Below are 22,136 nucleotides of genomic sequence, written 5' to 3' on the forward strand. Positions count from 1 at the left end.
TGATCTGTGCCTTGTTCATAGCAGTCATTACACAAATCTGTATGTATCATAAAAATGCACAAAACCACACACCCACATGGACACAGGAGTTCATGGTGATAAGATCTAAATAAAGTCTGTAGTCTAACTAATGGTAGTATATGGATGTTGTTTTCCAGGTTGATACTATATTATTATTATATATACTGTTACTACTAGGGAACCTAGAGGAAGTACATGCAAAACCTCTCTATTTTGAACCTAATTGCCAGTAAAATTATTTCATAACAAAACTTTGTTTTTAAGTAGGAAAAATAATCTTGAGTCCTCATAAATGGGCTCAATGACTTTCTAGATTATGATTTCTTTTGAATTTTAACATTTTACAATGCCTATTATACAGTTCTACACAGAATTCTGTAGTTTAAAAAACAAACAAACAAACAAAAAAAACACTTCTGGGGCACCTGGGTGGCTCAGTGGGTTAAGCCTCTGCCTTAGGCTCAGGTCATGATCTCAGCATCCTGGGATCAAGTCCCGCATAGCATCGGGCTCTCTGCTCAGCAGGGAGCCTGCTTCCCCCCCCTCTCTCTGCCTGCCTCTCTGCCTACTTGTGATCTCTCTCTGTGTCAAATAAATAAATAAAATTAAGAAGGAAAAAAAAACTTCTGACCCTAAAAAACCTACATAATATAATAATAATGATAGTACACTAACCATAATAATAATCTAGTAATATGCTAATCTTTTGATAAAAACATTTTACAAAAGTTCAGAGGTATTGAGTGTTGACTTTTTTCCTCTCACATATGTTTAAGAATCTGTTCCTTCTAAGGACCTGAGGGCAAAAAAAACGTGCACAGACTATCACCACAACTAAAGATAGCAGAGCCTTTTCTGAGGTAATTTCTTTCTTCTAATGACCAGCCTTTCGTGCTCGTCACTGCATACAGTAAACATCTATTCTCAGAGCTGCTCATAATTTTAAATTGTTTAACTTTTTATTTTCCTTTTTTAAAATTCTAATTATATTTATAATTAATTTATAATAATAAACAAATTAATTTATAATAGTAATTATAAATTATTATTTATAATAAACTCAGTCTCTAATATAGACTGTTATATTAATTTCAGGCGTACAATACAGTGATTCAGCAATTCCATACAAAGCCCTGTACTCATTGCAAGTGCGCTCCTTAATCCCTATCACCTATTTAACCTATTCTCTCACCTCCCCTCTAATAACCATCAGATTGTTCTCTATAGTTATGACTCTGTTTCCTGGTTTGCCTCTCTTTTTTTTTTCTCTTTGCTTGTTTCTTAAATACCACAAGACTGAAATCACATGGTATTCATCCTTCTCTGACTGACTTATTTCGCTTAGCATTATACTCTCTTGCTCCGGGTCACTGAAAATGCTCAAACTTTTAAAAAACCCGCTCACATTATTTACTCCGCTGATAAAATAGTATCTGTTTTCTGAGCTCCTTCCTAACTTTATACTCTATCAAAACCAAAGAAATCATCAGTTACTTCAACCAGTAAGCAACACAACAAGAATTCTGGACAATAACAAGTTTTGTTATTTTTTTAAATGGATTTTTGTTTCCTGGTTGTATTTCAAACAAGTCATTAGAGAAGTATATTTTATTTATAATAAACTCAATCTCTAAAAAAATTTCAATATAGATTTTAGTGTTACATAATTTTCAGTATCCAAGAAATAAAATTGATATGCAGCACCTTGCACCAAGATTTACCTTACACCATTCTATTTGCAACATCTCAAAACATCTTGCATTATTTATGTAACTTCCCGTGATGATGCCTTACAATAAACTATTAGCTCTGACCTATAAGAAATTAACTTTTGTTCAAATATTTAAATACGAATGCATGCAAAAAATCTGAAAGACCAAATGTGGCCCTCTTTCATACACAAACAGGACAAATTAAAGCAATTCACTAACCTCATTAATCAGGAACTGAAGTTGGATTACTGCAGCTCCACTGTCATGCTGGCAATAACATTCTACTCCTGGACGACCAAAGCTGTCATTAATTTCATTAAGGAGTCTACAGTATGTGTGGGCTTTTTATAGCAACTGTTAAATTACATAACAGACTAGTAAATATTCCAATGACCTGATATTCAATACCAGCTATTTATTGAGATTAAGATTCAGAATTACATTTATTACACATCAATCTGATCAACTAGCTTCTGCTGATAATCAGAAGTCTCAGAGATTACAAGTCTAAAAAAAATAATAACCACTCTTCCTACAAAATAAAAGAACTATCAAAAAAAGCAATATACAGAACATAAAATAGGTTTAATACACTTTGGCCCAAGTTTTCTTCTCTCACTTAAAATAAAAAGAGAAAAGGTAATTGATCTGCAGAGCACCCAATTCTGCCCAAGGCAGCAAACTAATCTGAAAAGCAGAGATATGTCATTTTAGAATAATGTTTTCAGAACCAATCTTTTTACTAGCATTTTTCATTCCTATGGTATTATTTTTCAAGAGTGTAAGTTAATATAATGAAAAACTATATAACTATGTTAGTAATTATAGCATGATGATGTTGTATTACTAATGTATGTACCAATCTTTTATAAGAGACCTGAATTCAAAATATGCAAATTGATATAAATTTGCATGTGTTAACAGTAAACATACAACATTCTCTGTGTCAGGCATTATATTAAACATGTTATATATATTAATTTATTTAATTCCCATAATCTATGAAGAATATATAATTTCTCCCCTATAAACAGATAAGGAGACTGAAGCACAGAGAAATCAAGCAACTTGTAAGTCACACAACTAGAAAGCAACAGAATAAGATGATTTTTTTTTTGTGAGTATTTTTTAAGATTTTTAAATAGTTATTTGACAGAGAAACAGTGAGAGAGGGAACACAAGCAGGGGGAGTGGGAGAGGGAGAAGCAGGCTTCCTGCAGAGCAGGACCTGAACCAAAGGCAGAAGCTTAATGACTGAGCCACCCGGGTGCCCCCAGAGATGAGATCTGAATAACCATTCTGGCTCCAGAGTCTGTACTCTTAATAATAAAGAATGCCAAATAAAGAACAAAACAAACAAAAACCCAAACACTTAAACCACTTATTAAATGCCAGGCATTCTTACATGCTTTTATCTTCATAAACTAGAAATAAGAAAGTAGCTATTTTAACATGGTGCAATACTAATCTACTTTTCACTAGTTAATAAATATTAATAGAAAATAAAAAGCTAAATCTAAAACTAAAATGTGATTGGCTTTAATGAAATTATAGCCTTCTTTATAAAAATTCATATTGAGGTATACAGACTATTTCTATATTCTTTTAATACATGTCCTAAGGTTCTTCTTAAGAAAAAATAATCACACCAAAGTTAAATCCCTATTTTCTATATACTTTTACCTTCTGATTTCTAAAAGTTTTTCTAGGTGATTATTTCTTTTCCATGACTTTTTTCATTTTATTACCAGCAACTAATTCTTCCATGATTTCATAAATAGACAAATCGTGCATGTTTAGCCTAGAGTACCCACTCTGTAAACATCTCAAACTTTTATCATCAGCGTCATCAGTATTAGTAGTCCTAGCTTTATACCAATTACCCAAATGCATCTAAAGGAAGCTAGATTTCAAATTGTTACTACTGGCACTTGGTAATGCCAAATCACATCTGACTGGCCAAAGAAATACCTACATCTATTTTCATCCATTTCTTTTGTCAGGATGCCTTTTTAGCTAGGAAAGGGAGTCCAATTCTAATCTCTCCAGCTAAATTATTCTTTCTGGGAACAATTAGCATATTCTATAATTCTCATTTTACATGAAGCAAAACTTCTCAACTAACCAGATCAGTAAAACTAATAAAAAATGTGTTATTATGAATAATCATATAAATTCCACTTACCTTATTTTTTTCAGAAATCATACATAAATTTGCTCATCTTGTGATATTATCTTCTTTAAGTATGGATCTATTAACTAGATCCAGAATTATTTTTCTTAAAACATAGCCATGGTGCTCCTGGGTGGCTCAGTTGGTTCAGTGTATGACTCTTGGTTTCGGCACAAGTCCTGACCTCATGGGTCATGGGATCCAACCCCACAACAGATGCCTCAGTGAGGAGTCTGCTTGAGGATTCCTTCCCTTTGCCCCTCCCACCACATGCATGTCCATGTTGTGTCTGCTCTCTAAAATAAATAAATCTTTAAAAATAAATAAATAAAAGTATCCATAACTTTCCAGGTATAAGATTTATAGTTTAACTTTTTATTTATTTTTATTTTTTAAAGATTTTGAGAGCATGTGAGCACATAAGCAGGGGGGAAGGGCAAAGGAAGAGGGAGAAGTAGACGCTGCTGAGCAGGGAATGCTGATGTGGGACTTGATCCCAGGCCTCTGAGATCAGGACCAAAACCAAAGGCAGCTACTTAACCAACTGAACCACCCAACTTGTTTAATTTTTTAAATGGAACTTTATAGATAATTGGCAAAGCATTCTAAATGAAGCATTCACATACAATTTTACGATTTCTTTTCTGAATCATTTACTGGTATCCACATATCATAAAAATTTTAAGTAACTGACTTCATGAAGTCTTCCCAAAGTATTAATCCTGTATTTTTAAAAACCCCTCTATTTTGTATTCACGTTCTATATTCTTAGAGTAGACTAATTACTAGATTATAGTATCAAATATGACAGGCACAAACAGATGTGGGAATACATAAAACTGATTACTGGTTAAGTAAAAATTTTATAAGCAAATTGATCTACTAATTTGGGCCCACTAGTCTCAAAACTTTTTTTTTTAAAGATTTGTGTATTTATTTATTTGTCAGAGAGAGAGCGAGAGCAAGCGAGCGCCCAGCAGGGCAAACAGCAGGCTGAGGGAGAAGTGGACTCCCCGCAGAACAAGGAGCCCAATGCAGGACTCGATCCAAGGTTTCTGGGATCATGACCAGAGTCGAAGGCAGATGCTCAACCAACTGAGCCATCCAGGCGTCCCTGGTCTCAAAACTTAAGTATGCTGTGGGCATCAATCAATAGTTTATTCATAGAGACTGCAAAATGTCTGTAAATCCAGGAAGTCAGTTACATGGAGGTCAAGAATGGTTTATTTTTATCTACACATGGAACTACTCTAGACAAAACTATACTTTCCTATGACATTAATATAGCCACTTTACTTATAACTAAGATGATAAATACACTTCCTTGATATAAAAAAGAACCACGGGGCGCCTGGGTGGCTCAGTGGGTTAAGCCGCTGCCTTCGGCTCAGGTCATGATCCCAGGGTCCTGGGATCGAGCCCCGCATCGGGCTCTCTGCTAAGCGGGGAGCCTGCTTCCTCCTCTCTCTCTGCCTGCTTGTGATCTCTCTCTGTCAAATAAATACATAAAATCTTTAAAAAAAAAAAAAAGAACCACTTACTATGTACTAACTTTCAGGCTCCATGTCTTAAAAAACGTAATTGTACTTAATCCTCATGGGAAGTCTGAGAGGTAGTTATTATCCATATTTTACAAATGATAATCCTGAGGCTCAAAGAAATGATTTTTCTCAAGATTACTAATGATTCTCCCTTTTCTTTTGGATAAGGTAGTACTATGCTGCAGCCAGCCTTGAAGGATTCTGAATACTACAAAAACCATATGGATTAGGGGGAAAACTCGTTAAGTCATTATTTCATAATAACAAAAAGTTTAAAATTAAATTTTAAGGAGTTGAAGTTCCTTAAATATATAAATATATAAGTATATATTTATATACATATATAAAGTATATATGTTATATATTATAAATATATATGTATATATAAATATATAATCAAAAGATATTAGTTTGAAAGAATACAAATTCCAGAGCAAGTATTTCTCATTCCTGGCAGTGTATCAGATTTCCAGCTCTACTGCAAATTCACTAATCCCAAATTGCCTGAGAAGCAGCCTGGGTAGGTATCCTGTTTTGTTGTTTTTGTAGATGCGCCACAGGAATTACTGAGGCACAGTTGCGAATTAAGACATCTCCTTTTCAAGTCAGTTCATATGCCAGCTCCACCAGAACTTCTGTGACCTGAGGAGAATTATTACACCTCTCTACCTTCTTGTCTATAAAGTACAGATACTAGTTTAGCTTGCAGAGCTGTGGTGAGAACTAAAACTATTGATAGTGTACTCCCCAAATGGTACCCACCCATTATCACTATTTAACTAGTATATTCATTACTTTAACAAGAACTAAAGATACCTTATAGTAGACATACCATAATGTAAGAAAACAACTTTGACTATATTAGAGCACTAAACAAACATGTCATAGGTGCAAATATTCATATCTTCTCATATTTTTCTAATCATTATTGCTTCTTGCATATATGGTTCTTCCTAATATTGTTATTACAGAGGTAACAGTTTTATTAGACAATAGACAAACACTGTAACAAAGTTCTGCTTTATAAATTATTCCTGTTGCAGCTATGTACAAAATGAAGAAAACCCAGAAGAAAAGGTTATATACTGAACAATTCTACAAAGATATTTGTTAAAGAAATATTGATTATTATGATGCCTGCTCCTTTATATATGCATGAGTCAACTGTAAAACAAAGCCAAATTGTAAGGCTCCACTGAGTATTTCTTGGTGTCAACATATTTTACCTTTTAATTCTAACACTAATGTAGTCTTCTAAAAATAGTGTTATCTGGGGCGCCTGGGTGGCTCGGGGGTTAAAGCCTCTGCCTTCAGCTCAGGTCATGATCTCAGGGTCCTGGGATCAAGCTGGGCATGGGGCTCTCTGCTCAGCAGGGAGCCTGCTTCCTCCTCTCTCTCTGCCTGTCTGACTACTTATGATCTCTGTCAAATAAATAAATAAAATCTTAAAAATAGTGCTATCTTGCTATCATAGATACTTTTAGTCCCCATTTTTTTTTCTTTTTACTGCTTGCCCATCAAGAGCTAGGTTACCTACCTAATCCTACTAGTCAACTTTGTCTCTGATATAAACCAGTTAATTTATATGGCCCATAACACAGGCCACATACCTTCTGCACAGCTACTTAGGGCTCCTGTCCAGAAAAACACCATCATAATGCCCAAAGAAGAGCAGCAGAAGACAAGCCTAAAACAGGCTGAGAGCAAAGTCTCTGAATGCAAATCTTTTGAGTTTAGACATCCTTTAAGTAAGCAACAGTGAAGACAGAAATATTTAAGGAAAAAAATAATATGATGAAACTAGCAATTACTTAAGAATAATCAGGAAGAGACATGTGGGACAGATAAGCAAAGACAAGGACCAAGACCAGTCAAGCCTTTTTTAATATTGTATCATTAAATTCAACCCTGTATAAACGGGGTTTTTGTTTTGTTTTTGGAAAACGAGGAAGAAAGGAGGAATTAGGAAGCCTTTAAGTACATCATTATTGTCACAGTAGTTAAGATTTATTAAACACTTAATACATGGCAAGTACCATACATATATTAGCTTACAAGAGTACTTCTTCTGTAGGCTCTGTTGTTTATCAAAGAGGAAACTGAGGTACAATAAGGCTAAATAATTTGCCCAAGGCCACTCAGCTAGTTAGTAAAGCTGGGGTTTGAATCCAGGCAGTCTAACTCCAGTACACACATATATACGTGAATACAAATATTTACATATGAATCACCAAGCCTTGCTGCACAAAAAAAGAGCCAATTTTCACATGTTGAGAAAGGACTTTAGGGACACCTGGGTGGCTCAGTCAGTTAAGCCTCTGCCTTCAGCTCAGGTCAGGATCTCAGGGTCCTAGAACTGAGTCCTGCATCAAGCTTTTGCTCAGCAGGGAGCCTTCTCCCTCTGCCTGCTCTACCTGCTCTACCTGCTCTGCCTGCTTGTGCTTGCTCACTCTCATTCTGTCTGACAAATAAATTTTAAAAATCTTTAAAAAAAAAAAAAAAAGAAAATTCAACAGAGAAAGATAAATGTTTTCAACAAATGGTCTTGGATAACTAGATATCTACATGAGAATGAATGAATTTGGACCCTTATCTCACACTACATAAAAAATATTAGCTCAAAATAGAGATCTAAATTCAAGAGCTAATACTGTAAAACTCTTAGAAGAAAGCATACATCTTTGTGACCTCAGATAAGGTTGTGACTTAAACCCAAAAGCATAAACCACAAAAACAAAAGTAAATTAGATTTCAATAACATGAAAAGCATTTTGTGCTTCAAAGGACATCATTAAGAAAGTGAAAACAACAGTCCACAGAATAGGAGAATATGTAAATCATATATCCAATAAGGATTTAATATTCAGAATATATAAAAGGCTTTTACATCTGAGTAACAAAAAAAAATCCAATTTTAAAATGGAGAAAATGTCTAATGAATAGACATTTCTGAAAAAAAGATACACATATAGCTAAAATATACATGAAAAGATGCTCAACATCATTAATCACAGGGAAATGCAAATCAAAGCCATAGTGAAATACCACTTCACCTCCTCTACTATGATTATAAAAGATAAGACAAGAGTTTGTAAGGATGTGAAGAAATGAAAACTCTCAATTAGCTGGTAGAACTATAAAGTAGTACAACCATTTTGGAAAATAATTGGCAATTCCTCTATGTTAAAAACAGAGTAACCATATGACTCAGCAATTCTACTCTGAGGAATATAAACAAGAGAAATTAAAATATACATACACACAAAACTTCCACACAAATGTTCACAGCATTATTCCTACTAGCCAAAAAAGAAGAAAACCTGAATGTCCAGTAACTATTGTATAAATAATATGCAGTGTATTTATACAACGAACTATTCAACCATAAAAAGAAAAGAAACACTAAAAGTATGGATAAATCTTAAGGACACTATGCTAACTAAAGGAGCCAATCATAAAAGTCTACATATTAAATAATTCCATTTATATATGAAATGCCCACTGTAGATGAATCCATAGAAATAGAAAGTAAATAAGTGATTGTGAAAGACTGGGTGCAAAGGGTGAAGCAGGTATGGGGTTTTTTTTTACCGGGGTAAAGAAAATATTCAGAAGCTCAGAATGCCGATGATTGCATCACTCAATGGATATAATGAAAAGCCCTGAACCATACACTTTAAAAGGGTAAATTTTATGGTATTGAAAAGTACTTCAGTAAAACTGTTATTAAAAAAAAAAAAAAAAAAAAGGAGAATCAGCTTGTATGACTGATGAATGATAATACAAATAAGTAAAAACAAAAGACAGAATTTAAGGCCGAAAATGATTGCAATTATTAATGAAACAAATTAAACACCGTATTCTTAAGTAAAGTTTTAAAAATCCCTTTTATCTATGATTAAAAATATCTGTCACAAGCAATGAATTTAACTATTTAGCAACTTAACTGAAATGCAGCATAAGATGATGTTAAAAAAAAAATCACACTACAGTTTAGTATTTTTGCAATTAAGCTCCTTATTTCCTTCTGTCTTGCATTCAATTTTTAAATATTTTTATTTCATTCAAGATTTAAACACAGGAAGTATTTAATAGATGATACACAACAGATAAAACCCTTCAAAAGCTTTTAAAATTCCATGAATCTATAAGTCAGCCTATTCCTTTTACCTTCCAATCACTTGTTAGGCTGGTATTACAATCACAGCAACAGTTCCTCTGTTTATCCTGCCCCTGGATTTCTACCATCCTGTCAGCAAAGTAGCATAAAAAAATAGTCAAGGAAGCAGGCAAGGGGACCCCTGCCAGTGGTGAATTCTGAGAGTACAGCTTCTAGGCAAGTTTTCACTACTCTCACTACCACTGTGTATTGCATGCATATTTTGGCAACCTCTGCTTTTATGAAGAATGAGATAATATCAAGACAGTATATATTTAATAAATTATTAAGATTTTTAAGGATCATATATATTCTCAGAGAATCTGTTCATCAATTCCTGTCAACGAAAAAAAGGGCAAAGAAAGTACTGCCATTATTCCAACCTATACAGAAGTGACACATCAATTTTCCAAATTAGGAATGTAAGACTGGAATACATATAAAATGGAAAGCAAGTGGAGAACTTTGATATGCTGTGCAGTTTCTAAAAATATATTTATATTCTGCAAAGTTTAAAGATGAGAATACAGATAACTGAACTTTTCATGAACTCGTAAGTGACTAATAAATTATCCTACAGTATCATACATTTAATTACATAATATTGTGTAAAAGGAACTTTCATTGAACATATATTCTGCTAAAAAACCAAGAACGACTTTGAAGGGTAAACTGTTCCTCCCTGATTAAAATTACCCATCATAAACCCTGATGATTTCCACTAACTTGTTACCATTTATTTTAGTGCATTCTTACACTTTTAGCAAGCAGAGTAATTCACATCTCTACTAAGGATTCAAGGTGCTGCTACTCTCAACCGGCTTAATACCCTAAATAAAAGCTCAGTGGATTTTTATTTTTAATGGCTTACGTCTTGAAAAAACTTAATCATAATGTGATTACTTTCAATAACAAAGTTAAAATCTAAAGACCACCATAATGTGGTCAAAGAATAGTGATGAAAGCACTCTAAAAATGAAGAAGAGCTTTAGCATCAGACCAACTCCATTTAGTGTAAACATAAACAACAATCATTGAGCAGCTGAGAAATTTCATTTCTGTTATTTCACATTATAAGATATAAGTGACAGTCAACAAAAAAAAAAAAGATGCAGTACTTCATACATTTACCTGACTCAAAAAAATGGAAATATTTCAAATGATCTGTGATAAATAAGACAACCTATGTGTGGCTGCAGCTTTCTCATCTGAGATTGCTTCACCTGCCTCCTCCACCTGATCAGTGTGACCACCACCTACCTGCAAGACTTCAGAGGTTGAAGACTCAAAGGGGTCCCAGTCATGAACGGAGAGTGGGGAATCCTTAACACTTTAGTGAGTTTTGCCTCTAAGAGCTCCACCAGGTTCCCACTGCAAATATCTGAGAAAAATCCCCTCCTGCTTCCAGCAATGGGTGGAGAAAAGCAATGACTTTAAAATACACTGGAGCATTCTGCTCTTAACAAGACCTTCCTTCAGGAGAAACTAATGGGAGCCTAACCAGCTGGGGGTTTATCAGAGCTGAACTGATGAGGCGGAAGGGAAATACCCAACTCCAATCCACTCTAGCCATTCTAACTTACCTGGGGGAGGGGGCTGGTGGTGACTAAGAATCACTTGAGAGTTTCACAGTTCAGAAGCTCTGGCTCACTAAAAGACTAAGACCTAATCAAACAGAATGCTTCTCCTCCCCTCACACCTTACCACCAAAAATGAATCTAGATACAAACCTTGCACTATTCACAAAAAATTAACTCAAAATTAATCGCAGACATAAATGTGAAATGCAAAACTATAAAACTAGAAGATAACATAGAAGAAAACTTAGATGACCCTGTGTATGACAATGACTTTTTAAGTACAACACCAAAAGCACAATCCCTGGGGAAAAAAAAAATTTGATAAGCTGGACTTCTTTAAAATTAAAGCCTTGTGCTTTGTAAAACACAAGGTCAAGAGAATGAGAACACAGGCATAGACTTGGAGAAAATATTTTAGAAGACTGATATCCAAAATATACAAAGAATTCTTAAAACTCAACAAGAAGAAAATGAACGACCCAACTAAAAAATGGGCCAAAGACATTAACAGACACCTCACCAGACATACAAATAGCAAACAAGCATATGAAAAGTTGCTGTATGTCACCAGAGAAATGCAAACTAAAACAAGGAGTTACTGCAACAAACTTAACAAAATAGCCAATATCCAGAACTGACAATATCAAATGCTGATAAAAATGGAGATCAAGAGAACTCCTGTTCACTGCTGGTGTGAATGCAAAATGGTACGGCTACTCTGGATGACAGTCTGGTAGTTTCTTATAAAACCAAACATAGTCTTATCATACATACAATCTAGTAACTGCACTTGTTGGTATTTACCCAAAGAAGCTAAAAGCTTCTATACACACAAAAACCCGCACAGGGACTTTTGTATCTGCTTCATTCATAATTGCCAAAACTTGCAAGGAACCAATCTGCCCTTCAATAGGTGAAGGGATAACCAAACTATAGCCATCCAGGCAATGAAATATTATTCAGCATTGAAAAAAATGAACTATCAGCCATGAAAAGACACAGAGCAGAAGTTAGGATGTGAAAGGGCTACAAACTGTATGATTCCAACTACAGGAACATTCTGGAAAAGGCAAAATTCTAGAGACAATAAGAAGATAATTAGTTACCAGGAGTTGGGGATTGCAGGGCAAGAAGAGATGAATAGGTGGAACACAGAGGATTTTAGGCGATGAAACTATACTGTATGATACTGTATGGTGCATACATGTCATATATTTGCCAAAACCCATAGTATGCATAACAGCAAGAGTGAGCTTTAATATAAACCACGGATTTTGGATGATAACGTGTCTGTGTTGGTTATTCAGTTATAACAAATGCCCCACTCTGGTGGAGGATGTTGGTAATGGAGGGGGTATGCTGAGCACAGAGAGGGAAATTTGGGAAATCTCTGTACCTTCTGCTGAGCCCAAATACTGCTCAAAAAATAGTCTATTTTAAAAATTAATATTTTAATAAATGAAGTTAACTACATCTTCATGATGATAAGGGTGGACATAATTTTACTGCTGACTCACAATTTTAACATTCTGCTAGTCTGCTATTTAAGCAAAACTATAATGTGTACTATTTCTGCAGTAAAAATGTAATAAAAATGTTAAAAATAACTATGAAAGATACATAGATCAACATTAAAACCTTCCTTAATGCAACATAACTACTTACAATAAACTTCCAATGGTATTTGAAAAATTATTTCAGTGAACTGCTTCCTTTTCATGTGAATGAAAGAAATATCAAAACAAACAAGTAACTACCATATCCAGACTAACTCATAGTATTCACTGAATTGAAATAGGCCTGTAGTTACCTCTTCTACTATTATTTTTGGTAAGAATTTTTTATTATTGGTAAACAAATTAGAGTTGTTGAAAAAATATTCATCCTTACTATTCCTTGTTTTGGAGTTAGGATTTTCTCAAAAGGAGTCAAAGTGAATTATATTTATTATCACAGGCAATTATTTAGGATAGCTTTTGATACATAAATATACTTTGAAATGAATCACTTGCTCACTCTACAAGAAATACAGGCATACAGAGTGGTCTGGGTTAGAGAAACAAGAAACAATGTGCATTCTGACATATCAGGTAAAAACAGTCTTTTATCCCAGCATCCATTCTCAGATGCTTAATGGCTAAGTTCTTTTCTCAAGTATGGCAAAGTGAATTTTAAAAGAAAAATACAACCTATTATGAAAAATACAGTACAGACACTGAATAGATGGAAAAGTCTGCTCCACTTTTTCTCCTTTTCAAAAGACAAAAAGAAAAAAAAATACACAAAAGGAAAGCAATTTAGCAGAAAGTACTGCAATAGCTGATGCCACTAGATTTATAGTCACCTCTGGCAGAGTACTGCTGTGAAATAGCAGAGGTACTGCTCTTACAAGAAAAGATTATGTACTTTCAAGAAAGGGTAAGATTAATCACTCCTCAACAGACAACCTCACCAAGAAAACTTCAAAAATTCTAGATAGCACTTACTGAAAGGGAAACACAAACAAAACTTAAACTAGGGATATACAAAATCCTTATTTTAAAATTTAAAAAATCTCATGTAAACTGTAACTACCATATAATTTCTAAGACTATGTATTTTACAAATAACACGGGCTAAGCAAACCTTAATTTTCAAATGAAGAATTACAAGACCAAGAATATTAGCCACTTTTTAGTTAAAACCCCTTTATATTTTCCATTCCAAGGGAATCTAAGTTACTCTAGAACAGCATTCATTTTTAATATTATTTATTATTTAAAGTAGGCTCCACACCCAATGTGGGGCTTGAACTCACAACTCTAAGATCAAGAGTCATATGCAATACCAACTGAGCCAGCCAGGAGGCCCTCAACATCCATTTTTAAATTACAGCACCAGTAAAGAAATACCCTGAGCATGTCTTCATTTATTTGTCTTGGGTAACAACTTCCAAAAGGAAGTTCTCCAGTTAGAGAAATGGAATCAAGTAGAAATTAGCCTTATTTACTGAACAAAATACTCTTACTTAATGCTACTTGAAAATGATCTAGTGAGCAACTATAAAAATTTTTCAAAAAGCAGATCTGATTTCAGTTTTCAATTAAAGTATCACACATTATTCCCAAGGGTCATGCATTATATTCAACTCTAAAGAACGTAACCATGCACCTGAACTTGCTTCTAGGAACTTTACGAGTTTTCTTTTTTTTTTTTAATACATTATTTTTCAGGTTGTTTTCTTTCACAAATGAAAATTGGTTATTTTTTAATCAAAATTTGCAGACAATTACAAAATGGCAATATTTTAGTACAGTGCTTACATTCACTTTTATCTTTAAAATTTTTCTGAGAGTCTAAGTGGCTCAATCAGTTAAGCATCTGCCTTGAGCTCAGGTCATGATCCCAGGGTCTTGGGATCCAGAGCCCCAAGTTAGGCTCCAGGCATGACAGGGAGCCTGCTTCTCCCTCTCCTTCTGCCCCTCTCCTGTGGCTTGTGCACTCTCTCACACTCTCTCAAATAAATAAAATCTTAAAAAAAAATAAAAGTATCTATATAAATGTATCTACATTTCTATATAATATTAATAAAAATATTAAAAGCTACAAATGCAAACATTTTTAAGCAAAATTGGGTAGTAAAGGTCTCAAACAAACTGAATACTTTATTAACAAAAGTGATTACTAAACTGCCCCTGAAAGACACCTAATTAAGCATCTTCATTATCATATTAACCCCATCCAAAAAAAAGCCTCTTCCATAGGACCAAAAAATATTTACAGAAGTTTTAACCTGGCATACAGAAGTACTATATATCATTTAGAATTACTAATTTTTTCTTAAACCATTTTCCATTTATGACTAAAATGCTAAACTTAAACTGATAAGTTTCACAAATTATACTTGCATTAACTACAAAAATGCCTGAAGTGGTTCCTTCCTGAGCGTTCCTTGCCACTATGGATTTAAAAGCAAGGCAGCCTGATGAATTAAAACAGGGATTTTAAACTGGCAAACTTTAGCTTGTGGGCCAAATGCAGTCCACCGCCTGTTTTTATAAACAAAGTTTTATTAAAACACATCTATACTCCTTCTTTCACATACTGTCTACGGATGCTTTTGTGCCACACTGGCAGAGTTGATTAATTGTGTTAGAAACTAAAAAGCTAATATATTTACTATCTAGCCCTGATTCCTGAACTAAGAATCTAGGTCTTCATTATTTTAAATGCATGCAAGAGCACACACACACCCATCTTCTATATGGTATTTAGTAGAGAACATATTAAGTTAATCATTTAAGAATGTGTGTTCCTGGGGCACCTGGGGTGGCTCAGTCTGTTGAGCAGCCACTCTCTGGTGCTGATCTCAGGGTCCTGAGATCAAGCTATCTGTGGCACTCCACACTCAGCAGGGAGTCTGCTTCAGAATTCTCTCTCCCCCGTCTCTTCCAGAATACATAAATCTTAAAAAAAAAAAAAAAAAGACTTTGTGTTCCTTCTGTTGTGCTATTTATTTCTTTATTCTGTTGTGATTTTAGAATTATATACCAACTACTGTCCAGATTCTGGACTCTTGATTAAGTAAAGGATACTAGTTAATTGTTTTGTATCACTTTAAACTCCACCGTATCTTCTCATTTGTGGTAATGTTTCTGACAATTTGTTTTAAAAGAAAATACCACTCAATATTATAGCTATAATTTCAAATTATAATTTTGGTTATCTAAAAATGCCTAAATATTACTTATAAAGAAGGGTAGAGTGGAAATGCTGAATTAAAAGAAAGATGGCTACATGGGTGGAACTGGGGATGGAATTAAATCAAATACATAATCACAAAGACAAAGGCACTGACCTTTAAAGGTAAGAATTACTTTAACAGGGAAAAATTATTCTAGATTGAAGGGATCACTAAACAAATGGCCCTCTGTGGAACAGAAAGTAGTAAGAAGTAAACTGTATCAACAATTCTTTCCCCTACTTACCCTCCACAGCCAAAAAAGAAAAAGTTATGCAGTAAACAAACTACTGTCCAAAATTTCTTTAAAATGAAACACAAGTAAGAGATTCAAGCAACTAGGATTACTAAATCCAAAAGTGGGTAACTATATTAATAAAAACCATTCAAACATAAAAGGTGATACACAGTAAAATGCCATTTTCCATGTATTATTCTGTTACATTCTCAACAGATCTGTTTAGGTCAAACTAAAAACATTTCATTATCTGTAATCCCAAGACACTATAAACCTTCTAATGATGATACAATGTGGAATCACTGCAAGAAGTTCTCATTTGTACATTATAAAACAAAACAATACTGAAACTCATTATTAACTTTCTTCTTAGAAATAATGTGTCACTTCCAACACATGAAGTTAAAGCCAAACAAAAACAACCAAAGCTTACCTTTCATTTAGTGATACCCCTACAGTCCAATTACCTACATGTACATTACTAGTTACTACTCTAAGTAACTAAACAATTACCAAATTTAGCACTCAACTTATACACCAGCAATTTAATAATCCCTATATTAAATCTCTTATATAAAAATTAATAAAATCAGGTGACTAGGAACTGTGAAAATTAGTAATGGGAAATCTCACTAAAATAGATGTTGGGAGGTTTTGGCAGGGGACTTCTCATGCCCCTACCGCTTTTGGTTAGTTGCAGAGCTAAAAGGAAGAGATGGACTTGACCATGCACTGGATACTACTCTATTACTCCAGCCAAAGGAGGCGACACTTTCCTCATCACCTCCCCAGGCAACAGCTACACCAATGAGAAGCCACCACACTTTGAATTCCTGGCTTACTCAAATGGACAGATACTTCCTAACTGCCTTCCCAACTTACCCCATTTCTCTTTAAAAAAGGGTCCTGTCCTTTGTTCCCTGCACTTGCCTAGAGTTTTTCAGCAGCAGTTTGTTCCAGCTTGCAATTCTCTTTCATTTTCTAATAAGCCCATCTGCTACTGGTAAAAACTTGAGTTTTACATTATTAATTTTGTGTAATTTCATTTTGATTTTATATCCTTACTATTTACACCCAAGAAAGGAAAGAAAGTAAACTCAGTTAACAGTATTTTTAAAATACCCGCGTTTCCTATGTCATAATGAGACTTCATCTGTTATACAATAAAAATGCAATCCTAGTATCTTAAGTATCCAACGTGAGTTGTATTTCAACAATGAAAAAAGTGCATGTTTTTCATATACTTTTTCCTGCTCCCTTTTGTAAACAAACGTTTACATTTGTGTAGCTACAGACTTGGATTTTGAATGCAATCAATGGATACAAAGTAAAGGACCCTACAATGGGATGGAGTCCAGTACTTTATCCTCTTTAACAGGTACTCAGAACAATCAATCAGAAGATGGCTCTAGATGGAACTGATTCAGAGCATTCCCAAATCTTCCACAGAAAAAGAAACTCTAAGATCCTAGAGCTGAAAGACTCGAGATATCATGCATCCCAATTTCCTCATTGTACAGGAAAGGACACTGAAGCCCAGACTAAATTTTAGCTAGCTTAACCAAAATTAGTTTGAAGACCAGAACACAAATCTTCTAAAGATAAAATGATCCTTTGAAAATTCCTTTATCTATTCCCTTCAGGAAGGCAAAGTCAGGTTATGATTTTAAAGGTAAATGATACTAAAAAACAAATGGAAAACACAGAACACCAAACAAAAACCCATCTACTTAAGGAAGAAAGGCTTACTAAGCAGACTTGATTCCCTACTAATTTTCAATTCCATTCAGATTCTATCGTACCTTGTTTCCCTCAAAAAGAAATTCACTGCAAAGTAACTCCTTCTAGGCAGGCATCATTTCTAAAGTAAAACTGCCTATTCCTCCCACTGCAGTAGTTCATGCTGAGAATCACAACCTACTGCTGACAGGGTACTCACTCTTCCTTTTATACAAAGTCCTCTTTAATAAAGAGCTAAGAGTTGAGAAGTAAAAGTATTTCAAAGTCCTTGTTTCTCCTCTGGAGCTAGAATTCCAAATGACTAGAATTCTTCCATGAACAAAAATGATGGCAGCAGAGAAGAGGAGATAAAAATCTGGCTTAATTCTAGCTAAATTTCACTTTTAACTATTTCACTTTGAACTAATCTGAACAAAAATCAGATTTCTAAATTTTTCCAATACTGTAATTGTTTTCAAAATAAAAATACTAAGCAGCAAGTCAAACATTCTAATGCTATCTTACAAGTGCAAAATTACTAAACATTTACTGCCTACTATGCCCAAGAAACTTTCACATAGATTATCCCATTATGTCTCAATAGAAATTTTGCAACCTTGTGACTGAGGAAAACAGGGCCATTTCAATCAAAGAAAAAAGAATAGTACTTTTTCAAGATTTTTTAAAATGACTGCATTAGCTACAAATATAAATGAAATTAAGGCATTCTTAAATAATTCCTGACACCCAGATGCCTCTCAACAAGTATCTGCTGAAATGAAGTAATGAAGGTCCTTAATATTAAAACTAATATAAAAACTTTCAAAATATCATATATTGAGTATTCACCAAACTGTCTCTGCATGGCCTTAAAAGCTACACATATGCATTACTGCATTTAATCATGATGCTAACCTCATGACCTCAGTAGGATTATGATCCTATTTACTGGTGAACAACCTGGGCTAAGTCCAGGGAATACCTGGAACTATGTGAGGCTAAGCTGCCATATTGACAGCAGGGGCAACCCTGACATTTAGTACGTAGAAGCCAGAGATATTAAATGGCTTGCAATGTGCTGGATAAACCCACTGAATTATCCAGTCCAAAATGCTACCACTACTGAGAGACACTAATCAAGATAATTCAGGTTAACATTCAATATCTCCATCAACTGGCTCCCATTTCTGTCTCCAATTCAATTAGCATCACTATTCCAAACTGTCTCTTTAGTACTCCTCTTAACTATCATAATTCACTTTTCTACTGTTGCCCATACTGTTTGCCTAGAATAATTTTCCCAGTCTGTCTTCCCTATTACTCTATGTGATCCCCATCTACTAATGTGGCATCAAATGTAATGACTTTACCTGCAATCTGACTTTGCAGAATGTCAGTAAAGTCCTAAATAATACTCTAAACTCAATTGTTTAACTAGTTTGGTCTTTTAGTTAGGGCTGGAAACTTTCTGAAGCATCACATTCTCCATTTTTTTTTGAATACTCACCTAGAACAATATACAGCCACTGGGAATTAAAGAATTGTTTCTTGAAGAATACAGTATCTTCATTTTAAAGGGGGGGGGGGTAAAAAAAAATTGAAAGATACCTCATTCCCTTAGTGTCAAGAAAAGAGACAGAATTCAGGCCACAGTTTATAATCCAATGTTAGCACTTAGTAAGTGTTGGTTAAATGAACTCCAACATACAAAAATCAACTTGTGAGCCTGCACTCAACAATATTACATTATACTACAGTTTAGAGGACAATCTATGCCTTAAAATATATGGAAAAAAACCAATCCAAGCCTTATCAGAGATTGCCTATTTTACTGTATCTTCCACAAGTTAAGAAGACAATAAATGAGGTTCTTAAATAATGCTGATAATTATAAAAATTCATATAATTTTTTTAAAAACTCAATAAATTTGAAGTTTCATTTTTCTGCTTATTCCTTGAAATAGTCACACATAACATGACTTCCTTGCATTCAGACAAAAATACATTACAAAGGCCAGGGTACCTCATGGTTTACAGTAATTCAAAATTATACTAGTAAACCAGGAGTATAGATAAGGACAACAATAACATTCTAGAAATGCCTTCATTCTTCAGTTAAAACCTTTTTTCCCTTTCTAGATATTGATATGAAAATAGATAATTAGAAATTGTATCCCAATAATTTTCAACCCAGATTAATCATAAAAATCATATTATACCTACTTCTATATGACAAAAAGATAATTAAATCCTATCACAGCTATATGACTTAGTATATAAAATTACATTTTCCTGCTTCCTATCAGTAAATGCATTCCAACCTCACATTGTTTTCAGTAACCAAGAAGAATGAACACAAAGCATGCTTACAGTATCATTCACTAGCTATACATTAATGCAAGAGACACATTAAATACATCTTGCCTCATTAATAGTTAGAAAATTATTTAAAAATTCAGATTTTCACTAATTCTTATCTTATAATACAGATATCAGATGTAACTTTCTCATCTAGTTTTTTTATACCTCACAGTAGATTAATTTAGTATAGTCCAACATTCAGGAAGACATTCTATTAGTCAGATCAGACCTGTAATGCAAGTTCTAATAGCCCAATCCTACTTCTGAAAACATCTCCTCGTTTCTGCTCCACAATCAAAGGAAAGAAAACACTTTATCTACAAGAATATTTCTGTTCCAAGACACATTTTAGGACAAATTTATTATAGGCTACAAGAGTCTAATGTGAGAGGAAAATAAAGGAGTGAAAGAAGTCAACTGAAACAGCAAAAAATGTAAAAACAAGAGCAACAGAATATATGTGTAGTAAGTCTGCATGTTAAGCCAGAGAGCTTTGAAATTAGAAACTATTGATTTTAATTTAGCTTTGAAAATAACAAAGAACAGAAAAATACAGATCTTAAATTACATATGTTTATATTAAATGAAAATAAAAAGGTCTTAGTCATTTTCTATAAATCAAAGCCACAATAAATAAAGCTCTTAAGCTTATCTGATACTTAAACCTAACAGAAGAAATGACTAGCTGCTATCACTGGTAGGCAAACCAATTTATCACTATGGAATATTCACATAAATCTCATTAAAAAGTAAAAACATATTTGGTAGTTTTCCTGACTTCATTCTAAATACAGTAGGAGATATTCTAAAATTTAAACAAACAAAAAAAAGAGTATAATTGTAAACTATAATTACATGTTCACTTTCATTTAGTGTTTAGCTATTAAAACATATAAGCAATTCATGTACAAGTGAGGATTCTGGACACCCGATACTTACATTTATTTGGCAATTAGAATCAGGCCTATATTTTAATTCTGTTGCATCAACTTGCTAATTACTCAAATGCATTAAGGGTAACAGTCTTGTCTAAGGAAAACATTTGGTTTTATAAAATTGGACTCACTAGTGGTACTTATATTAAAAATAAAAAGGGCAGACTTGCTGTTTGGAAAATTGAGACTACACTGAGACAATGACAAAAGTGGAACCCATTTAAAAGAAAAGCAGAATCTAAAAATAACCGATATAACTCTTTTTTTTTCCCTTTTCTTTTAATCCAGTAATGATATGTGGGGTGGGGGGGGGGGGAACAACAACAAAAATTTGCTTTTAGTTCCAAACAGTCCATCTAGATCCAATAATGCACTATTCTTGTCACCATATGGAATTTTGCTGCATACCTAGTACCCACACTGACAAAATTAAAATTATTGTCCCATCTTCATGAGACTAAAATAGGAACCCTAAACTAGAAGGTAACGATCACTGGGTTTAGGAATAAAAACAACTAAACACTTGCAGCCAAAAATATTCTAGTCTCAAATATCTAGATATTTGGGCAAGAGCCCTTTAGACATACCCTTAGAAATTCACAGATTCAGATCTAGCCTGGTCAGATTTTACCATTTTAACAGGAATGTCCACAGTACTGGTATTTACTATGAATGTAGACTTCACACAGTAATATATATCAATGGCCTACCTGAAAAGTTTTTTAAGTATTTTGAAAGATATTATTAAAAATATTATTTAATAATAATATTAATATCATTAATCATAAGTGAAACTTGAGGCATATCCTGATACCATATATAGTACTTTGGAAAATTATAAGGAAAATCAAGGCATATGTTTAACTAAAATGCAGGTTCCCCTCCCCTCTTCACAGGAGCCAGATAAACCTAAAATGTGAGGGGTAAAGCTCCTTCCTTCTCTTTATTTTTTTGACAATAGTAATTCTATTGTGATC

General features: G+C 33.8%; 1 protein-coding gene across 5 annotated transcripts in view; it reads right to left on the reverse strand.

The window, feature by feature from the left end:
- STXBP5 (syntaxin binding protein 5) overlaps positions 1-22,136 on the reverse strand; it is a 178,254-nt gene that overhangs the window by 153,449 nt on the left and 2,669 nt on the right. For all 5 annotated transcript variants that reach the window (XM_059177310.1, XM_059177307.1, XM_059177309.1 and 2 more), the window contains exon 3: positions 1,953-2,034. In XM_059177310.1, the coding sequence (XP_059033293.1) occupies positions 1,953-2,034 (82 nt within the window). The remainder of the gene's footprint in view (positions 1-1,952; positions 2,035-22,136) is intronic.

The sequence above is a fragment of the Mustela lutreola genome, chromosome 6 (assembly GCF_030435805.1).
Source record: "Mustela lutreola isolate mMusLut2 chromosome 6, mMusLut2.pri, whole genome shotgun sequence".
Taxonomy (NCBI): domain Eukaryota; kingdom Metazoa; phylum Chordata; class Mammalia; order Carnivora; family Mustelidae; genus Mustela; species Mustela lutreola.